This window comes from Coffea arabica, chromosome 2c (assembly GCF_036785885.1).
Source record: "Coffea arabica cultivar ET-39 chromosome 2c, Coffea Arabica ET-39 HiFi, whole genome shotgun sequence".
Taxonomy (NCBI): domain Eukaryota; kingdom Viridiplantae; phylum Streptophyta; class Magnoliopsida; order Gentianales; family Rubiaceae; genus Coffea; species Coffea arabica.
In genome coordinates, this window is record NC_092312.1 from 18496564 (window position 1) to 18512130 (window position 15567).

Genomic DNA, 15567 nt, shown 5'->3' on the forward strand with positions numbered 1-15567 from the left:
TTGGAAGTATATATGTTTCTATATGTTGATGCATGAATTCATCCAAACAATATGTATATCGCTTTGCTAAAAGATAATAAACCATTAACTACTTAAACTAACTACACATGCCATTAAATAACAATTTGATCGTTTGTTTTTTTTTGTAATTTTGATGAAATGATTAGATCGATAGTTCTCAACAATGCCATTTTCTTGGTCAGTGTGAGAGAGTAAATTATGTTTTGCCAGGAAAAGAAGAAAATAGCTGTTAATTCTAGACAAATTGTCCATTTCTAAGTTTAATCCATCAATCAATGAGGAGTTAACACTAATTTATATTTTGTCGAAAAAAAAGAGAGAAAAAGATAGAGATGTTACTCTACATAAATCATCCATTTCTAAGTTTAATCCATCAATCAAGGGGAAATTAGGAGGGTGAAACAATGGAAACTGGAGAAAATATATCGACCGAATCACAATAAAATCTTTGACGTTTTTAGGAAACAAAATTACGGGTAAATATTAAGGAAGGTGGAACCTTATATAATAATAGGATAGGATGCCAAAGCAATGTAGCTAGCCCTTAATTCATCAAAATCCCACCAAAAGACAAAAAAAAAAAAAAGGCGAAAATGAACAACATGATGATGAAGAAGAAGACGACCCAAGGTCGAAAAAAAATCGAGATCAAGAAGATAGACAACTTGAGCAACAGGCAAGTAACCTTCTCCAAGCGAAGAGTCGGTCTCTTCAAGAAAGCAAGTGAACTTTGCGTCTTGACCGGGGCAGAAGTTGCCATCATCGTTCATTCTTTGGGCAAGCGCGTCTTTGCTTTTGGTCACCCCAACATTGACGCTGTTATTAACCGCTATACCACGGGATCGGCATCATCATCATCATCATCATCCTCCTCGTCATCCGTTGCTGATCCGAAAATCCCACTGGGTGCTCATGAGATTCAACAACACAACCGACACTATGCTAAAGTGTCCAAAGAATTAGAGGTCGAGAGAAAAAGAAAGGAATTGATTGAAGGTTCGAAGTTAGAGAACGGTGGGAGTTTTTGGTGGGATGACCCAATTGAGCATATGGGTTTGGAGGACCTTCAACAGTATAAAGCTTCATTGGAAGAGTTGAAGAAAAAGCTGTTGATGAGAGCCGATGACTTGATGTTGTTGAAAAATTCTTCTTCTTCTTCAACTAATTTGGGCTTAAATAATAGCGGTGATATCAATCCCGGCGTGACTGCAGTTGGTTGTGATGATATGTTATTCAATCAGACGACGACTGAATACTGCAACAACTCCATCGTTCCTTATGGTTCTGATGACTTCGGAAATTCTCTGCAGGTTTGAAGATCTGTGGTTGGCAAAGTCCGGATAAGTTTAATATATGCATGGCTTTCAGCAGTTTTTTTTTACTGTTTAGTTTATTGACGATTTTTCACAGTGTTGTTAGCGTTCGTTCCTTATGAATTACTATAAATTAGGCTCTTGCAGTGTTTTATTTTATTGTGTTGACTGATGTCTCTTTTTTTGTTTTTGTCTTTCAGTGATTTTTAAGTAGGGAGTATTCTTTATCTCCCCCTCTATGCGTGCATATATTTATATATATATGTGTGTGCGATCCAATCTTAAATAATTGATATTAGTGTTAAAAAGCACACTTACTTTGTGTGCAATTTAGAAATCATTATTATTTTTTATGAATTTGTAAATTTTATTGTTTCATTAATAAATTTTATAAGAACTTTTCATTAACAAACTTCAATTTATAATTAATTTTTTCTTCAATTAAAAATAGATAATTTGGTAATTGCAATATTTAGAGTGATTATGTTGGTAAATGTGATCACGTGACTTAGGGTAAAAAATTAATTTTCTAAGAATAAAATTGAAAGTTCGAAAAAAAATTGTAGAAAATATTTACACTGGCTGTCAATGCCCTCTTCTTATATATTGTATAAGATTGAGGGCCTGGACTAAATGACACCAAATAGACAAAGTGAGATGTGTAAAAATAATTAATCCAAGTTTCCTTTCCTTTTTCTTTTAAATCCAATAGTATATTGCATGAAATTAAAAGCTTTAAGCAGTAAACTTACAGGATCAATCAAGCCCAAATCATGGGCTACATACAACCTCAGCCTATCTAAAGTTTTATTTACTGATGCAGGCTGACCCACTGCAAACAAGATGAGATCACCTGATCCCGCAGATAAGTGTTTGAGTAACTTGTCTTTCTTTGTGTGGTCCAAGCATGATACCAGTGGGGAAATCCCTTCAATTGCCCCTAAAAGATATACATCAAGCACTAAGAACAATATAATCTGCAAAATGCGATGAAATGTGCAAACAATCACAAACATCACTCTCACCATCTTCTAACACCTTTAAGAAAGGCAAACCCTTTGCTCCAGATTTAATAGCTTCATTGTAAATATCACCTTTCTTCAAAGCAGTATTTGAGTATGTCTTTCCTCCTGAAGGGACACACAAGGCTTTAACAATTCCCCCACTCTTCAAGGTATCTGCAAATGCCTTGAAGGAGGAATCTGAAAATATCTCAGATACCTGCAAGCCAAGACCATTAGGTAATCACTCCAAAAAACAAAAAATAGATTTAAGATTTCATAATATAGTATCATCTATGGTACCAAAAGAATGACAACCTGTCTCCCCCCCCCCCCCCCCCCCCTCTCCCAAAAAAAAAAAAGAAAAAGGGAAAAGAAACTATTTTTCTTGGGACAAACTGAAGAAGGGGCTATAGACTGCATTGGCAGCTCTCAGTTGAGAAAATTGAAAGAGATAAAGAATAAAAACAAATAATGCATGAAAACCAACAAGCTTTACATCTTTCAATCCAAGATCAAAACGAGTATCTGGCCTATCTGAACCGTATTGGCTCATGGCTTCAGCATAAGTGAGCCTTGGGAAAGGGTCAGGTAGCTGGACACCTTTGATCTCAAGGAAAACCTGCAGGAAAATATTTATCATGCCCCGTCAACTTACCAGTTGAATATCAGAAGTAACAGCAAAAGTAATATCAATACAGAATTAAGAGTTGTATTAAACATCTAAATTGGGCCATCAGAGCCCTCATCTACCCATGTAACCCATGCCTCGCTAGACCCTAACTCCATGCTACAAAAGGAAAAATTGGACAGCATCCAGCTTTAAACTTCAGGGGAAAAAATCAAGCTTATTAGAACAAACAACTATTTCGGAACAAACCTACATATATATATATATATATTATTTGCTGATACCAAAAGGAATCATATGATAGACTACAAGCATGACGAGGTAAAATTTACACTAAAACATACGTATAATTTGTTTCAATCTTCTAAAAGATATTTAGTCAGATAATGCAAAAGATTGTCATGTTTACTCAGAAGTAATAATTATTTTCGGCACCACATATAGGCCAAGCATGTGCACAGCTGATGATGTTTAGCTTCTATACAGCAAAATGTTATACAAGTTTTAACAAGATTAATGCTATTACAGTTCAATTCCCACACCCAGCCCATAACACAGGAGAATGTTACTAAAATTGGAAAGTAAAAGATCATACAAAAATCTACCAGGAGGTGCGAAACCTAGGTCATCAAATTCAAATACTAACCAATCAGTTGAAAAACAGGATTCAACCATCATATAGGCTCTGGTCGAAAATAACATTCGATTCAGAATTTCTGGAAGGTATTAAAAATTCAAATCAACAGTTTAGAGCCCCACAATGTACGTAAATTTAGTTATAATATTGCTATGGAAGAACAGCTTCTTTTAATGAAAATTTCAGGACATGTTTTACAGAATTTTATGTGCAGAAAATATATCTCACTTCAATAGAGGATTTTATCAAAGGTCTGAAGGAACTCACAAATTGTGAAATCAGATTATTGCTCTACTATCTATTAGGCTATCAACTACAGCAAACTAATTGGCAGGATCAAGGAAGTGAGAGGGGTCAGCTAAATGAAACGTATCTTAACTCACTGGATCATTCTAATGCTTTTATCCCCACCTCATTTCATTTTGTGATTTGTTACCTCATCAAACTATTTCTACCACCCAAAAAAAAAAAAAAAGACAACCTTCCTAATCAAATCTTCATTAAGTCTGAGCATGTCCTCTAAGGGAGTGAAAGCCATCTCCATATCTAGTTGCGTAAATTCAGGTTGTCTATCTGCCCTTAGATCTTCATCCCTGAAACACCTGCAAAGCAAGAGCAGATGAAGTCACATTGTGGTCTTGGTTGTATACTAATAAATGACCCAGCAATAAATGCAAAATTTCTTGATCCCCCCTCTAGAATCCTTTTTCCTCATAATAATCTGAGGGGGGAAGGGGGGAGATCCTCTTCACATAAGTTGAACAATGTGTGGCAGAATGTAAAGATGCAAGAGAAAAGGGGAATTTAAATGAAAATCAACAGTCTGATCAAATAGTCGTAAACTTAAAACTTATTACCTTGCAATTTGATAGTATTTATCAAAACCAGAGACCATCAACATTTGTTTGAACAGCTGCGGACTTTGGGGCAAGGCATAAAATGTTCCTGGCTTTAAATGATGGAATTAAGCAATCAGATTTTTATTTGATGACTGATATATCTCTGGAAAACATAAACTTGAAACGTAGAGAATTAGATGTTAAAAAGCCAATAAAACAAGTAAATATTTTTCATCCTTGATGTTTCGATGTATCAAATGCTGTATGGAAATTGTTCAGCCTCCATCACTTCCAAAAGATCTACACGAGTTGTATTAAATGGCGTTCTCCTTTTCTTATCTTACAAGTTGCCTTGAGCGGGTTCTCAACAACAAAGGTAAAAAGTTTGGGGAATAACAGCTCAAATGCAATGAAATTTTAACTCTGAGTATAAATTTGAGAAGCTAAAAACATAGGTAGCCATAAAAGGCTGGAGATTAAGCGTAGCTTAGAAAACACAATTTGGCTTGAATTCGAGATTGAAGCCTGATGGGATGGGAATTCTTTCAAAATCACTAAGTCATCACCAGGACAAACGACAACATCAATACCAAGATTACATTTTGTTTTTCAATTCACTTCAACAGAAAACAAGGGAAAACACCAAAAGAGTGAAGAGGAGAAATTAGAGATAATCCCGAGATAGGTACATTTAACAGGGCAAATACTGTACCTGAATTCTTGAAGGGACAAGATAATCCCGAGCACCTTCTGGGGTAGATCTAGATAGAATTGGAGTCTCAATCTGCCTTACAAACATGAAGGCAAGGATCAGAGAGTGGAAGAGACAGACTCCAGTAGAATCTTCTGATTGCACTAAGATGTTAAAATGCAAACATTACCTCCACAAAATCATGTACATCCTCAAGGTACCTTCGGATGAGTTTTACCACTTGATGCCGCAATATAATGTTGGAAGTCATTTGTGGCCGGCGCAAATCAAGGCATCGATATCTAGTAACAGGTATGGGGACCATTTAATCCGTACAGTTTAAGAGACATGCATCGAAGATCTTACAAGCAGTAAACAATCAATATATTTTAGGCTATGGAAAAAACTATGGCCTCTGAAGCATTGCATGCTTTAAAGCCACAAACTACATTGAATAGAAAACACACATCATAGGGTATGGAACATGCAAAATGTGAGAATTGATGGTAAATAACCCATGCTACCTCTTCAACTATGTGGTTCAAAGATCAACATCACCAAAATCCCTTATCATCATATAGTGATATTACTTACTAATTTTATTTCTTCTCTTGTAAATGAGGCAAGCACTAGTATTCTTTTACTTAAGCAGTTAAGTGTCTCAGAAACAACTAGAACAACAAACCATGACCCAAGCAAACTCCAGTTTACCCACTCCAGTCACAATACCACAAATTAGCGAGAGGAAGCAGAAACAAAAGTAGACCTTCAATCATTAAGAAATGCCCAACTCGACCAGAAAAGTAAAAATATCAATTATCAAGAGAACTAACAGCAATCTGCAGAGAGAAGCAAAACATAAGCCCATGGTCAAAAAACTTCAGAAAGTTTTCACCTCAAGCGAATTTCCTCCTTTACAGATTCTTTGGCATCATCTGCAGTAGTAACTAAGAAAGGCAGCTTAGATCTCACAGTATTCAGAACATGGACACGCTCAGCAGCCACCTGCAAACTTAAGCAATTGTACTAAAACCACCAAAAAGAATAATCATCCAGGAGCAAATCCAAGTTAAGGAAATAATAAAACAGCGGTCATCAGTTATTAGAATTCGTCTTCCACAATCAACTACACATCATAATTCCACAACCAACTTTGCAGAAACTAAGTAAATTGTGGAGCACTGAGATAAAGAACTCATCCATGAACATATGATTATAACATCAGCAACAATTCATTACCTTTCCTTCTCTCCTAGTCAATCACCAGCATCAGACTTCGATTTTCTCTTTCTCTGATGCACCTAAGCTGTGATCTTCTTCTAATAACACTTATAGAATAGCAATTCAAACAAGGTCGTATTTTAACCATATTAATCATTACACTTGGAAGGTTTTTGCGGGGGAAAACATAAAACATTGCCCTTGGATTGTTCTTGTTACACCTGTTAATTTTAACACTTGAACACTTCAAAAATTGGGCCAGGGGGACTGCTTGAACAAAAGCCTAAAAAGGTTTTCCTTCAAATCACAATGCAAAACACCCTTGACACAATAGATCTGGTTGAATTCATAACAACTAGCACCACGCCTTGTTTTCAGCCATAGGCATGTTATTCTCAGTTTCTTAAAGAGTTCATGGAGACTAAACAGACAGGTGAACTGCCAAAGGAGACCTCAAATTCAAATTTTCTAGACTTACTATAGTGAGAATGTCATCAGTGACTTCCTTCAGCTGCTTTTTCTGTAATTATTGCAGAATGCATCCATCTATGCATAAAGATTTAAAGCTAAAGCAGAACACACCTCTACTGCACCAGTCCTCATCTTCTTGTTGACAGACTCAATTGGGCGAGGCCGAACAACACCTTCTACGGCCACCACATACTCAACTCTTAAGTCATTCACTGTTGAATGAGCATCAGGAAATTCGTTGGGAAGGGTCGTAATCTGAAATTCCCAAAGCACAAAAGGTAAAGACCAGTTCAACAACTCGCCCCAAAGATACTCTTTGTCGCAATTTCATCAAATAGCATATTCATAGCTACTCTTTCCCATGCAGCATTTATCGCAAATCAACAAGCATTCTCAACAAAGAAAACAAACCAAAACACGGATTGTAGACTGTAAGTACTGGTAACTTCAGACAGATTACTTCAAATAAAATTCCATCAATGTTCAAAATTTTCCACGTTTCCTAGGCAGAATGCCTTAAATTTCTGACTTAAGTAAACAAACTAATGGTCATCATGTTCAAAAATATTTATTACAATGGAAAAATAAAAGCAATAGCCAGTCAAGAACTATTACATGCTCAAGAAATGAAAGATTGAGAATTCATTATTTTTTTTTAAAAAAAAAAAGGAGAGAGAGAGAGAAGAAAATGAAAAATAAGTACCTGTACAACACCGGTATGGTCACGGAGATTAACGAAAGTGAGGCCACCATGAACACGATGAAGGGCAACCCAGCCGCAGAGCCTGACCCGTTTATTCACATCAGCTTCTGACAATTCACCGCAGAAAGCGGTCCGGCTCACCCATTCAAGAGAAGGGATGGAGCGAGATACTTTAGGGGAAGCGGCAACAAGTGGTGTTTCAGTTGAAGAAGGAGAAGGAGACGAAGCAGAAACAGAAGGAGTTGAAATGCAGCGTTTAGGAGGTTGCGTGGGTTTGAAGCTGGGGCTGTGCGAGTTTAGGAATAGAAGAGGCAATGGAGGTGGTTTGAGTGAGAAGTGTTTATAGCGGAAGGCTATACTGGGCAGAGCGCGGAGGAGTTGTGCGGCCATCTCGCGGCAGCCGCTTCAATTTTTCAATTGAGACTCTGAGCAGATAAGTCCATGGCCGGGGGACGAAGCCGAATTGAATTGAGAGTCCAAAACTATGTCGTTTTCCTGGTCCTTTTACTTCAGTGTAGATTGGGCTTGGCCTACCAAAGCTTGCTGAGCCAGCCTGCTCCATTTGATCCCAATGTTGTTGTTGACCCTAACCATAACGTGATTGGGGTTGGGCATGTACGCTCGATCTATTTTAAAATGAAACAAAGTTGGGCCAAGTTACGTAGGAAAATCAAGTGAGTTAAAATAACTTCCTTGCGTATATTTGTTTGACAAGAAAAATTTGTAGATAAAATAAGTAGTTAATTATACTTATTGAAAATATTGTGGTAATCAAATATTTTTCCTTTAAAGTCCTGTAAATTTGGATGCAATGTGCAGAAAATTAAGGTAGTATTTGTTGGTAAAGAAAAATATGGAAGAGTAAAGGAAAGTTAGTTATATTTTCCTTTAGCTCCTTTGAGGTTTAACCAAATTGCCAAATAAACTCTATAATTCTACAAAGTTATAGATAACCCTCTTTGTGGTAAACAAATATAATAAAGACACTTTTTGATGTGAGTTAATTATTTTACTAACATTATTGGTCCTCTCGTCATTAATGTTATCAACATCGTCTTATGCTAGAAATCCTAAAATGCCCTTGAAACCATAAATTCCTCATTTCCTTCTACCGGAATCTACGTAATTTGCAAAAGTCCACCAAGTTGGCTGCTGCCAAATTCGATAATCATGAATTCACAATCAAAATACAAACATGAATCCCATGAACATCCATCCATACATCAGTATATCCTTTTCATTAACACAGCAAAAATTAAATCCAAATGCAACAATTACGAGCTCTTAAAGTGTTATAAAATTAAGTTGGATGTGTACCAAATCGTCAAAAAAAAATAAAAATGTATGCTTTGTGTAGGCCCTACTATATTTGTTTGAGCCTGAATATTTGTGATTGGAATAAAAGAGAATCAAGAAAGAAATGAAGGTAATTGTAAAAGGGAAATGGCTCATCAAATTTGGTGCACAAAAGGAGAGAGTTAATGAAGCCTGGATGGTGGTTTTGGAGAAAGAATAGAGTTTCGAATTTTTCATAAAAAGAAGATTTAGAGCTGAAGTTACAGTAATGCAGCAGTAGCAGGGATATTAATGAAGCAAGGGGAAGTCCGATCGAATAATTGAAGAACAAAAACAAGTTAGTGGAATAGAAAAACATACTACACTCTTTTTCTTTTCCATATTTCCTCAATTTCCTTTCACCAACCTATTTAGTTACCTTTTCTCTTTCCTACCCTTTATGTTTACTTACATCATTTTCCTTTATGTTGGTTTGTTATGTCCTGTATGCATGTTATTAAGAAATTGTTTTTCGTTATTTTTGTTTCTTTACTTCTTCTAATTTATTCATTAACTTCTCTTTGGAATGCAAAAATTATTATGTTTAGATTGTATTCTCTTCCTTTCTTCCTATCTTTTCTTCTCTCTCTCTCTCTCTCTCTTTGCTTTTTTGACAAGGATTAGTTAAAATTTGCAAATTGTAGGAATAAGGGCATTTTTATCATTTCAGTATCTCAGTTAACAGGGGTTTAGACACCATCCATTGTAAGGGTATAATTATAATTTGGTCAAGCTATAGAGCTTATTTGGTGTTTTGGCCCGACTTCAGGGGAGGTAAATGTAATTAAGCCTAAAATGAATTGGAATTTACGAGCATATTCATACAATTCTTTGGTCTCAAGTCACAGCAGCTGTTTTTTTCCTTTTTTTTTTTTTTTTTTTGTCTAACGAACACAGCTGTTGCTATCAGTAAAGTGGAGCGATTTCATTGGTCGGGCGCACAGGCCATCATTTGACGTGGTCTGCAACGTGCATGCAAACGCTTAGAAACTAATTATGGCATATGATTAAACAAGGCTACATAAGCGGGCAAGAGTTGTATTAGCTCAGGATATATAAGTACACATTGGAAACGAGTTGAAAACATTGAAATCTGTAACATTATTAATGGCTTCTTAACCTTTAATATTTCGCAATGACTAATAATAAGAATAGTAATTATCAATGCATATTTCCATAAATAATTGATGATATTTACTACGTCTCTGATATAAGCTGCTACTAAATACTAAGCTAAGGTAAGTATATTAAGAAGAAATCAAAATCTTCAAAAATCTTGTAAGCAGTCTTAATTATTATTATTATTAGTAATAAATTTGTATCATAACTGAGAAGATAATAACATTAATTATAAACTATGGCATGCTTTTATTTTATTTCATTTGGAAAAAGTTACATGTGCATGGTGTTTGCCCGCTCAATATTACGTCGAAACGAGTGTTCTTTTTTCAAATAACGGTCCGATCGCTTATTACCTTAATTGACATGAGTACTTGACAAAGTAACAAAAAATTATTTTACATTCTTGTGATTACAATGTAGTGGCATGTCGTATTACTTTTTTTTTTTTTTTGGGGTTTTGGAAATTTACATATCATTCCTTTTATGTATCCAGTATTTTCACATTGAGATTAGAATCGCCCAAAAAAAAAATCTTATGCAATAATAATTACTACTATTTTGTAAGTTCTTATCTATATATCAGCATTTACCATTCAAGTGTTACATGCCTTTTAATTGCTTACTCTTTTTTTTCTTTTTTGTCTATTCTGGATTAGGCTGTGAATGTGACCAAAAGGTAAGAACAAGTTAACAGTCTTGGCTTAAAAGGTAACAAGAAGTTAATAGTCATATCCTAAATGGTAGCAAAAATCTACAACGATGTGGCAGAAACTTCTAGGAAAATGAACACACCCTTTAAATCCCCAGCCACATTCCTCCCATTGGAACATAATTCCTGCTTAAACAATGGCAAGAAAGAGCAAGGGTAGGCAAAAGATTGAAATGACAAGAATGTCAAAAGAAAGCAACTTACTTGTTACTTTCTCAAAGCGCCGCTCTGGCCTTTTCAAGAAGGCTTATGAACTCCACACACTTTGTGGTGCTGAAATTGCAATAATCGTTTTCTCCCCAGGGAAAAAGGTTTTCTCCTATGGCCATCCTTGCCTTTACTCCATCATCGATCGTTTCGTAACCGGAAAAGCTGGCCCGAGTTCGAGCAGTTCGCAAATTGTTGAGGCACACAGGGCAGCGAGCATTCGCGAACTCAACATGCAATTGACTGAAATGCTTAATCAGTTAGACGCTGAGAGAAAGCGTGGTGAGGAGCTGATCAAACTGAGGACAGCGAGTCAAGGAAGATGCTGGTGGGAGGCTCCGGTTAATGATCTTGGACTTCAAGAACTGAAGCAACTAAAGGCGGCCATGGAGGAGCTGAAGAAGAATGTGGCCAATCAGGCAGAGAAGTTGATGGTGGAGGCTTCCAACGCGACTGCGTTTCTTGGGTCATCGAGTTCCAAGGGAGGAGGCCATGTTGGTCCAATTAACATTGACGCTAAGGTTCCTCCTCCTGGTCTGGGACTTTCTATGACTCCTCATGGGTTTGCACTTGGATATGGTCGTGGATTTTTCTAAATCATATATCCAGAAATTGGTCTGATCTATTGTAGTAGTATTTTGTTCTGTTGAATCATATTTGGGTGTCTGTATTGTACCGTATAAGTAAGTCTGGGTATTAATCTTATCTACTTTATTCCTGTGTATTTTTGTTGATGTTGTACAAGAAGCCTTTTATGCCAAAACAGTAAAAATGGGATAAAGTTTTCTTTTTCGATGTATTACCAATCTATCCCGTATTTGGAATCAAGGAAAGAAACCAATAGGAGATGATTGTAAAGTAAAAAGAAAAAACATAAGAAACTTTTTTTCTGGCTTTAATCTTCTAGACTGCCGCATGCGATGAAACTGTCAAACAAAGATGTGAAATAATAATAATAATAGCGTTAAAGAATTGCATGACTTAGTTTGGACTTTTTTTCCCCTAATATCTCTTCACACCAGTATAATAGGGTTTTTCAGTAGGTATACTAGGTAAATATCGAGAGGCTAAAATTAAAAATTAAAAATCTATCCAAACTAATGCTTTTCGATACCGAAGGCAGAACGGCTTTGTAATTCTTAGCTTCCTTCGTCCATTTCGGTGAAACATCAAACAACCTATACATGTGAAAATTTTCCCCAAAAAAATGTTTAAAAATAGTTTCCAGAAAGAATTCTTAAACAACGCATTCAATTTGTTAATGTACTCATCTTTTTTTTTTTTTGGACTTTTTTTTTTATAAGTGGAATGTCTTGAACTTTGGATCTCTCACAACTCCTTTCTGCCTTATCATCTATCACATCCCTTCCCCCTCCCTCCTCTCTCGGATTAATGTACTCATCTTGATGCTAGGTATTCACATTTATAACAATTTTTATAAAGTTTAGTACTTGTTTTGAGGATCTAAATTCTTCGCGATTGCTAGGGCTATTAGTCGAGTTTTTTGAATAGGGTTTTGATAAGTCCAAACTTTACTCACAAATTAAATGGTGCTTTTAGGTTTGGATTTCGTTAAAAGATTCAAATTCAACTCACACTTGTATAAACGTTTCAAAGTCAGAGGTTTAACCTAGTAAGATCCTAAATTAGCTCATATTTAATTCGAGTTTAATATTCAGGGTCAAAATCTGTCAAGTCCGATTAAAGATAAAATCGAACGGTATTTTTTTTTTAACCGAATGGGTCAGACTCAGACTAATTCGACTCCATTAACAATTCTAATAGTTGCAGGAACACTTGCATAATACATTTAACAGTTGGTTCGACCGAGTTGGTTCGAACTAATCTCAGCTATTAATTTGAAATTTAAATAAATTTTAAATCAACAATCAAGATAAGCTCTAGCCTTGCCTGGTCGATCCCCACAATTAAAACCTTTAAAAGTCTTCTGCCAACATCACAGAATCCCAATTCGTGGTTTTGATGCCTGATTGACACTATACTAAGTTGTTTAGGATCACGGTTCGAAAGTGCATCGCTACAAATGAAAAGCATTTAGGTTTCATTTTGATTGGACGAAACGTCCTTTACAATAAAATTCACCATTCTTGTGCAAAATGTTTGATCATAATGAGTAAATTTTCGTCCAATATTTGAATGAATTACTGAAAAAAAAATGAATAGCATGTTGTTCCTGTTTCTTATGTTGGTTTTCTCATACTTGCACGTGTACACGTTAGTTCCTTTTACAATACCGATAGACAAACGATGTTTCCCCTTGTAGTACAAAAGAAGAAGAAGAGTAAAAACAAAAGGAATAGACGATGATTGTATAGTGTTTTGAACCATGGAGAGTTCACAATGATAATCAATAGGATATTAGCTAAATAGGTAGAGAAAAGTTGGGCGGATTTAATCCATGGGCCTTGAGATCAAAGTTCAGCGAATAAGGTTTACTGGGGTTTTTAGCTTGTCATAACTGTATGATACTGACCTACAACAAAAACCTTAGAAAGTACTATTGATCCAGATATGACGATAGAATTCTTGCTTTGATGACCCTTTGTTACTTTAAAGACAATGATGATAACTAGTTGAAGGTTGTCAGATTATTGTATGGCTTTCCGTTAATAGCTGGCATATATCATACTATATTTGAATCTTTGGAAGATTTCTTACCAAGTGTTTTCTAATCACTTTCAAGTAAGAACGTGTGACTAATTATCAATTTGGCATCTTCTTAAATTTTTTGATTCGTGGTAGCTTTTGCATCTTAGCTTTATTTCCTAAATTTTAAGGTTTTACTTTTTTTCACCGATTTCTTCACTTGTTAACAAAATCCCTGTAATTATTAATTAATAGCAGGAGGTAAATAGCTACAATTCCTTTTTGACAAAAAAAAAAGCCACAATTCCTATTTACCCATTTGCCCTCTTAGTTCTTAGCATATAGGGCATGTGAAGTGAAGCTGCTGCCAATTCACTTACGTTATGATTCACTTCTTATCCTAATTACTACTAGCGTTTTATGGTAAAAACAGTTATACACAGCATTTTGCTCCTCTATAAATGCTCTTCCATCTTTCGGCTCTTTATGAAGACATAAGTAACGTGCCAAAAGCACTTTCTGTGCTCTAACAAATGCCTACAGAGTGAGTGTGAGTGCCAATTGATCATCAATTCATACCCAAAATGAGTAGAGAAACACATATATATGAGTTGACTTTGGCTTGCAATAATAACTGATACTTCACCTTGTAATGCCAACTAAGAGAAGATTTATGTCACACCATCATAGCATTAAGATCTAAGATTTTTTTAAACTCCCAAATCAAGGGTAATTATGCCTAATGATTACATATACTAGCTAGCACAAATTACAATCAATCTATCCAGATTCAAGAGTAAACTTGAGGCCCTTTAAATTGTTGCTTCTCCACTTTATCCATAACTCTTCATAGAACCACCAAACCTAACCTAAAAAACCTCTCTCCCTCTTGTATTCAGAAGAAGATCATGGCAAAGAAACCTAGCATGGGTCGCCAAAAGATCAAAATTGCAAAAATTGAGATCAAGAATCATCTCCAAGTTACATTTTCAAAACGCCGTTCGGGACTCTATAAGAAGGCGCACGAACTCAGCACTCTCTGTGGCGTTGAATTAGCCATTATAGTTTTTTCCCCAGCGGGAAAAGTATTTTCTTTTGGCCATCCTAGTGTCGATTACATAATCGATAAATTCATTGCGCGATGCAGAAATCCTCAGCCAAACTCGAGTGCACTCCACCTCGTTGGGGCTCACAGGAATGCCAGTAGTGTCCGGGAGCTCAACTTGCAGCTCACTCAAATTCTCAGTGAATTAGAAGTTGAGAAGAAAAGAGGCGAGGCATTTGATCTCATGAGAAAAGCCAGCCAAAATCATTATTGGTGGGAATCCCCTGTTAATGAACTTGGATTACACGAACTTGAACAACTAAGAGATTCACTGGAAAACATGAAAAACAGTGTGACGAGTCATGCTAGCAAGGTGGCGGCTGAGGCTAATTACAACAATTCTTCATTTTTTACACTAAACAATTGTGCTGCTGCGGGATTGTATCATCAATATGAGAGCAAACCAACCGGGGTCAGCGTGGGTTCGGTCCATCCTAATATCTTCAACTTTGGATATGATAATGGAGGATTTTGAAGCCTATTCGGTATAAACTTATCTCGTTTTTCCGATTTGACTTTGGTGCATCAAGCTAGTGCCTCGCTAGTCTAAACTGTCAATAATTATGTCATTGCTCTTCTCTGATGATTCCTCCATCAATCTACTATAAATAGTTTAATCTCATAAAGGGTGCGTTTGGTACTATAGAATTGAAATTGAATTAGAATTCGAATTCTATAAAATTGGAATTCCAAGTCATTGCAATTCTTTCGTTTGGAAAATGCATAGAATTGGTATGGAATTTCAAATTCTTTATTTGCGTGAGAGAAGAATTCATTAGATATTCATGAGATAAAAAAAGTAGCTCAAAAAATAATAAAGGTGGTGAGAAAAAATTGTGTTAAAAATCCCCAATAAAGTTTTTCCCAAACAACTACTATTCAAACAAACAATTTGGCTTCTAATTAGGATTAAAAGCAGTGAAACATCTCCAACAATCAACCGAGCTGCATGAT

The 15567-nt window shown here is 35.8% G+C and overlaps 4 protein-coding genes across 6 annotated transcripts; 3 read left to right on the forward strand and 1 right to left on the reverse strand.

The window, feature by feature from the left end:
• Positions 1 to 433: 433 nt before the first annotated feature.
• On the reverse strand, positions 434 to 7995 carry LOC140035154 (aspartate--tRNA ligase, chloroplastic/mitochondrial-like). Of its 3 annotated transcripts, none has more exons than XM_072074923.1 (11): positions 7529 to 7995; positions 6937 to 7080; positions 6029 to 6138; positions 5324 to 5435; positions 5155 to 5226; positions 4461 to 4552; positions 4085 to 4205; positions 2835 to 2957; positions 2360 to 2555; positions 2087 to 2274; positions 434 to 1325 (listed from the first exon to the last, which is right to left on the reverse strand). In XM_072074923.1, the coding sequence occupies exons 1-11, from the start codon at positions 7916 to 7918 to the stop codon at positions 1251 to 1253; spliced, it is 1623 nt and encodes a 540-aa protein (XP_071931024.1). In that variant the 5' UTR covers positions 7919 to 7995; the 3' UTR covers positions 434 to 1250. The 3 variants fall into 3 exon arrangements, with proteins under 3 accessions (XP_071931024.1, XP_071931023.1, XP_071931025.1); XM_072074922.1 differs by having other exon boundaries at positions 434 to 1341; XM_072074924.1 differs by lacking the exon at positions 434 to 1325 and adding an exon at positions 1907 to 1963 and having other exon boundaries at positions 7529 to 7994.
• Positions 615 to 1243, forward strand: LOC140035536 (agamous-like MADS-box protein AGL62). The gene is made up of 2 exons (XM_072076802.1): positions 615 to 1129; positions 1234 to 1243. Exons 1-2 carry the CDS (start codon positions 615 to 617, stop codon positions 1241 to 1243), a joined length of 525 nt encoding a protein of 174 aa, XP_071932903.1.
• Positions 7996 to 10746: 2751 nt separating the features above from the next.
• On the forward strand, positions 10747 to 11700 carry LOC113722178 (agamous-like MADS-box protein AGL62). Its single transcript, XM_027245664.2, has one exon. It carries the CDS (start codon positions 10832 to 10834, stop codon positions 11495 to 11497), a length of 666 nt encoding a protein of 221 aa, XP_027101465.2. The 5' UTR covers positions 10747 to 10831; the 3' UTR covers positions 11498 to 11700.
• A 2716-nt stretch (positions 11701 to 14416) lies between these two features.
• On the forward strand, positions 14417 to 15088 carry LOC113722172 (agamous-like MADS-box protein AGL62). The gene has a single exon (XM_027245655.2). The coding sequence runs from the start codon at positions 14417 to 14419 to the stop codon at positions 15086 to 15088; it is 672 nt and encodes a 223-aa protein (XP_027101456.2).
• The last annotated feature ends 479 nt before the right edge of the window (positions 15089 to 15567 follow it).

Coding starts and splice junctions, on each gene's coding strand:
- LOC140035154 (XM_072074922.1), bottom strand. CDS start 7,918: ATGGCCGCACAACTCCTCCGCGCTCTGCCCAGTATAGCCTTCCGCTAT. Junction 4,553..5,154: donor TTGTCCCTTCAAGAATTCAG/GTACAGTATTTG, acceptor CATCATTTAAAG/CCAGGAACATTTTATGCCTT. Junction 1,342..2,086: donor ATTTGGGCTTGATTGATCCT/GTAAGTTTACTG, acceptor TGCCAACCACAG/ATCTTCAAACCTGCAGAGAA.
- LOC113722178 (XM_027245664.2), top strand. CDS start 10,832: ATGGCAAGAAAGAGCAAGGGTAGGCAAAAGATTGAAATGACAAGAATG.
- LOC140035536 (XM_072076802.1), top strand. CDS start 615: ATGAACAACATGATGATGAAGAAGAAGACGACCCAAGGTCGAAAAAAA.
- LOC113722172 (XM_027245655.2), top strand. CDS start 14,417: ATGGCAAAGAAACCTAGCATGGGTCGCCAAAAGATCAAAATTGCAAAA.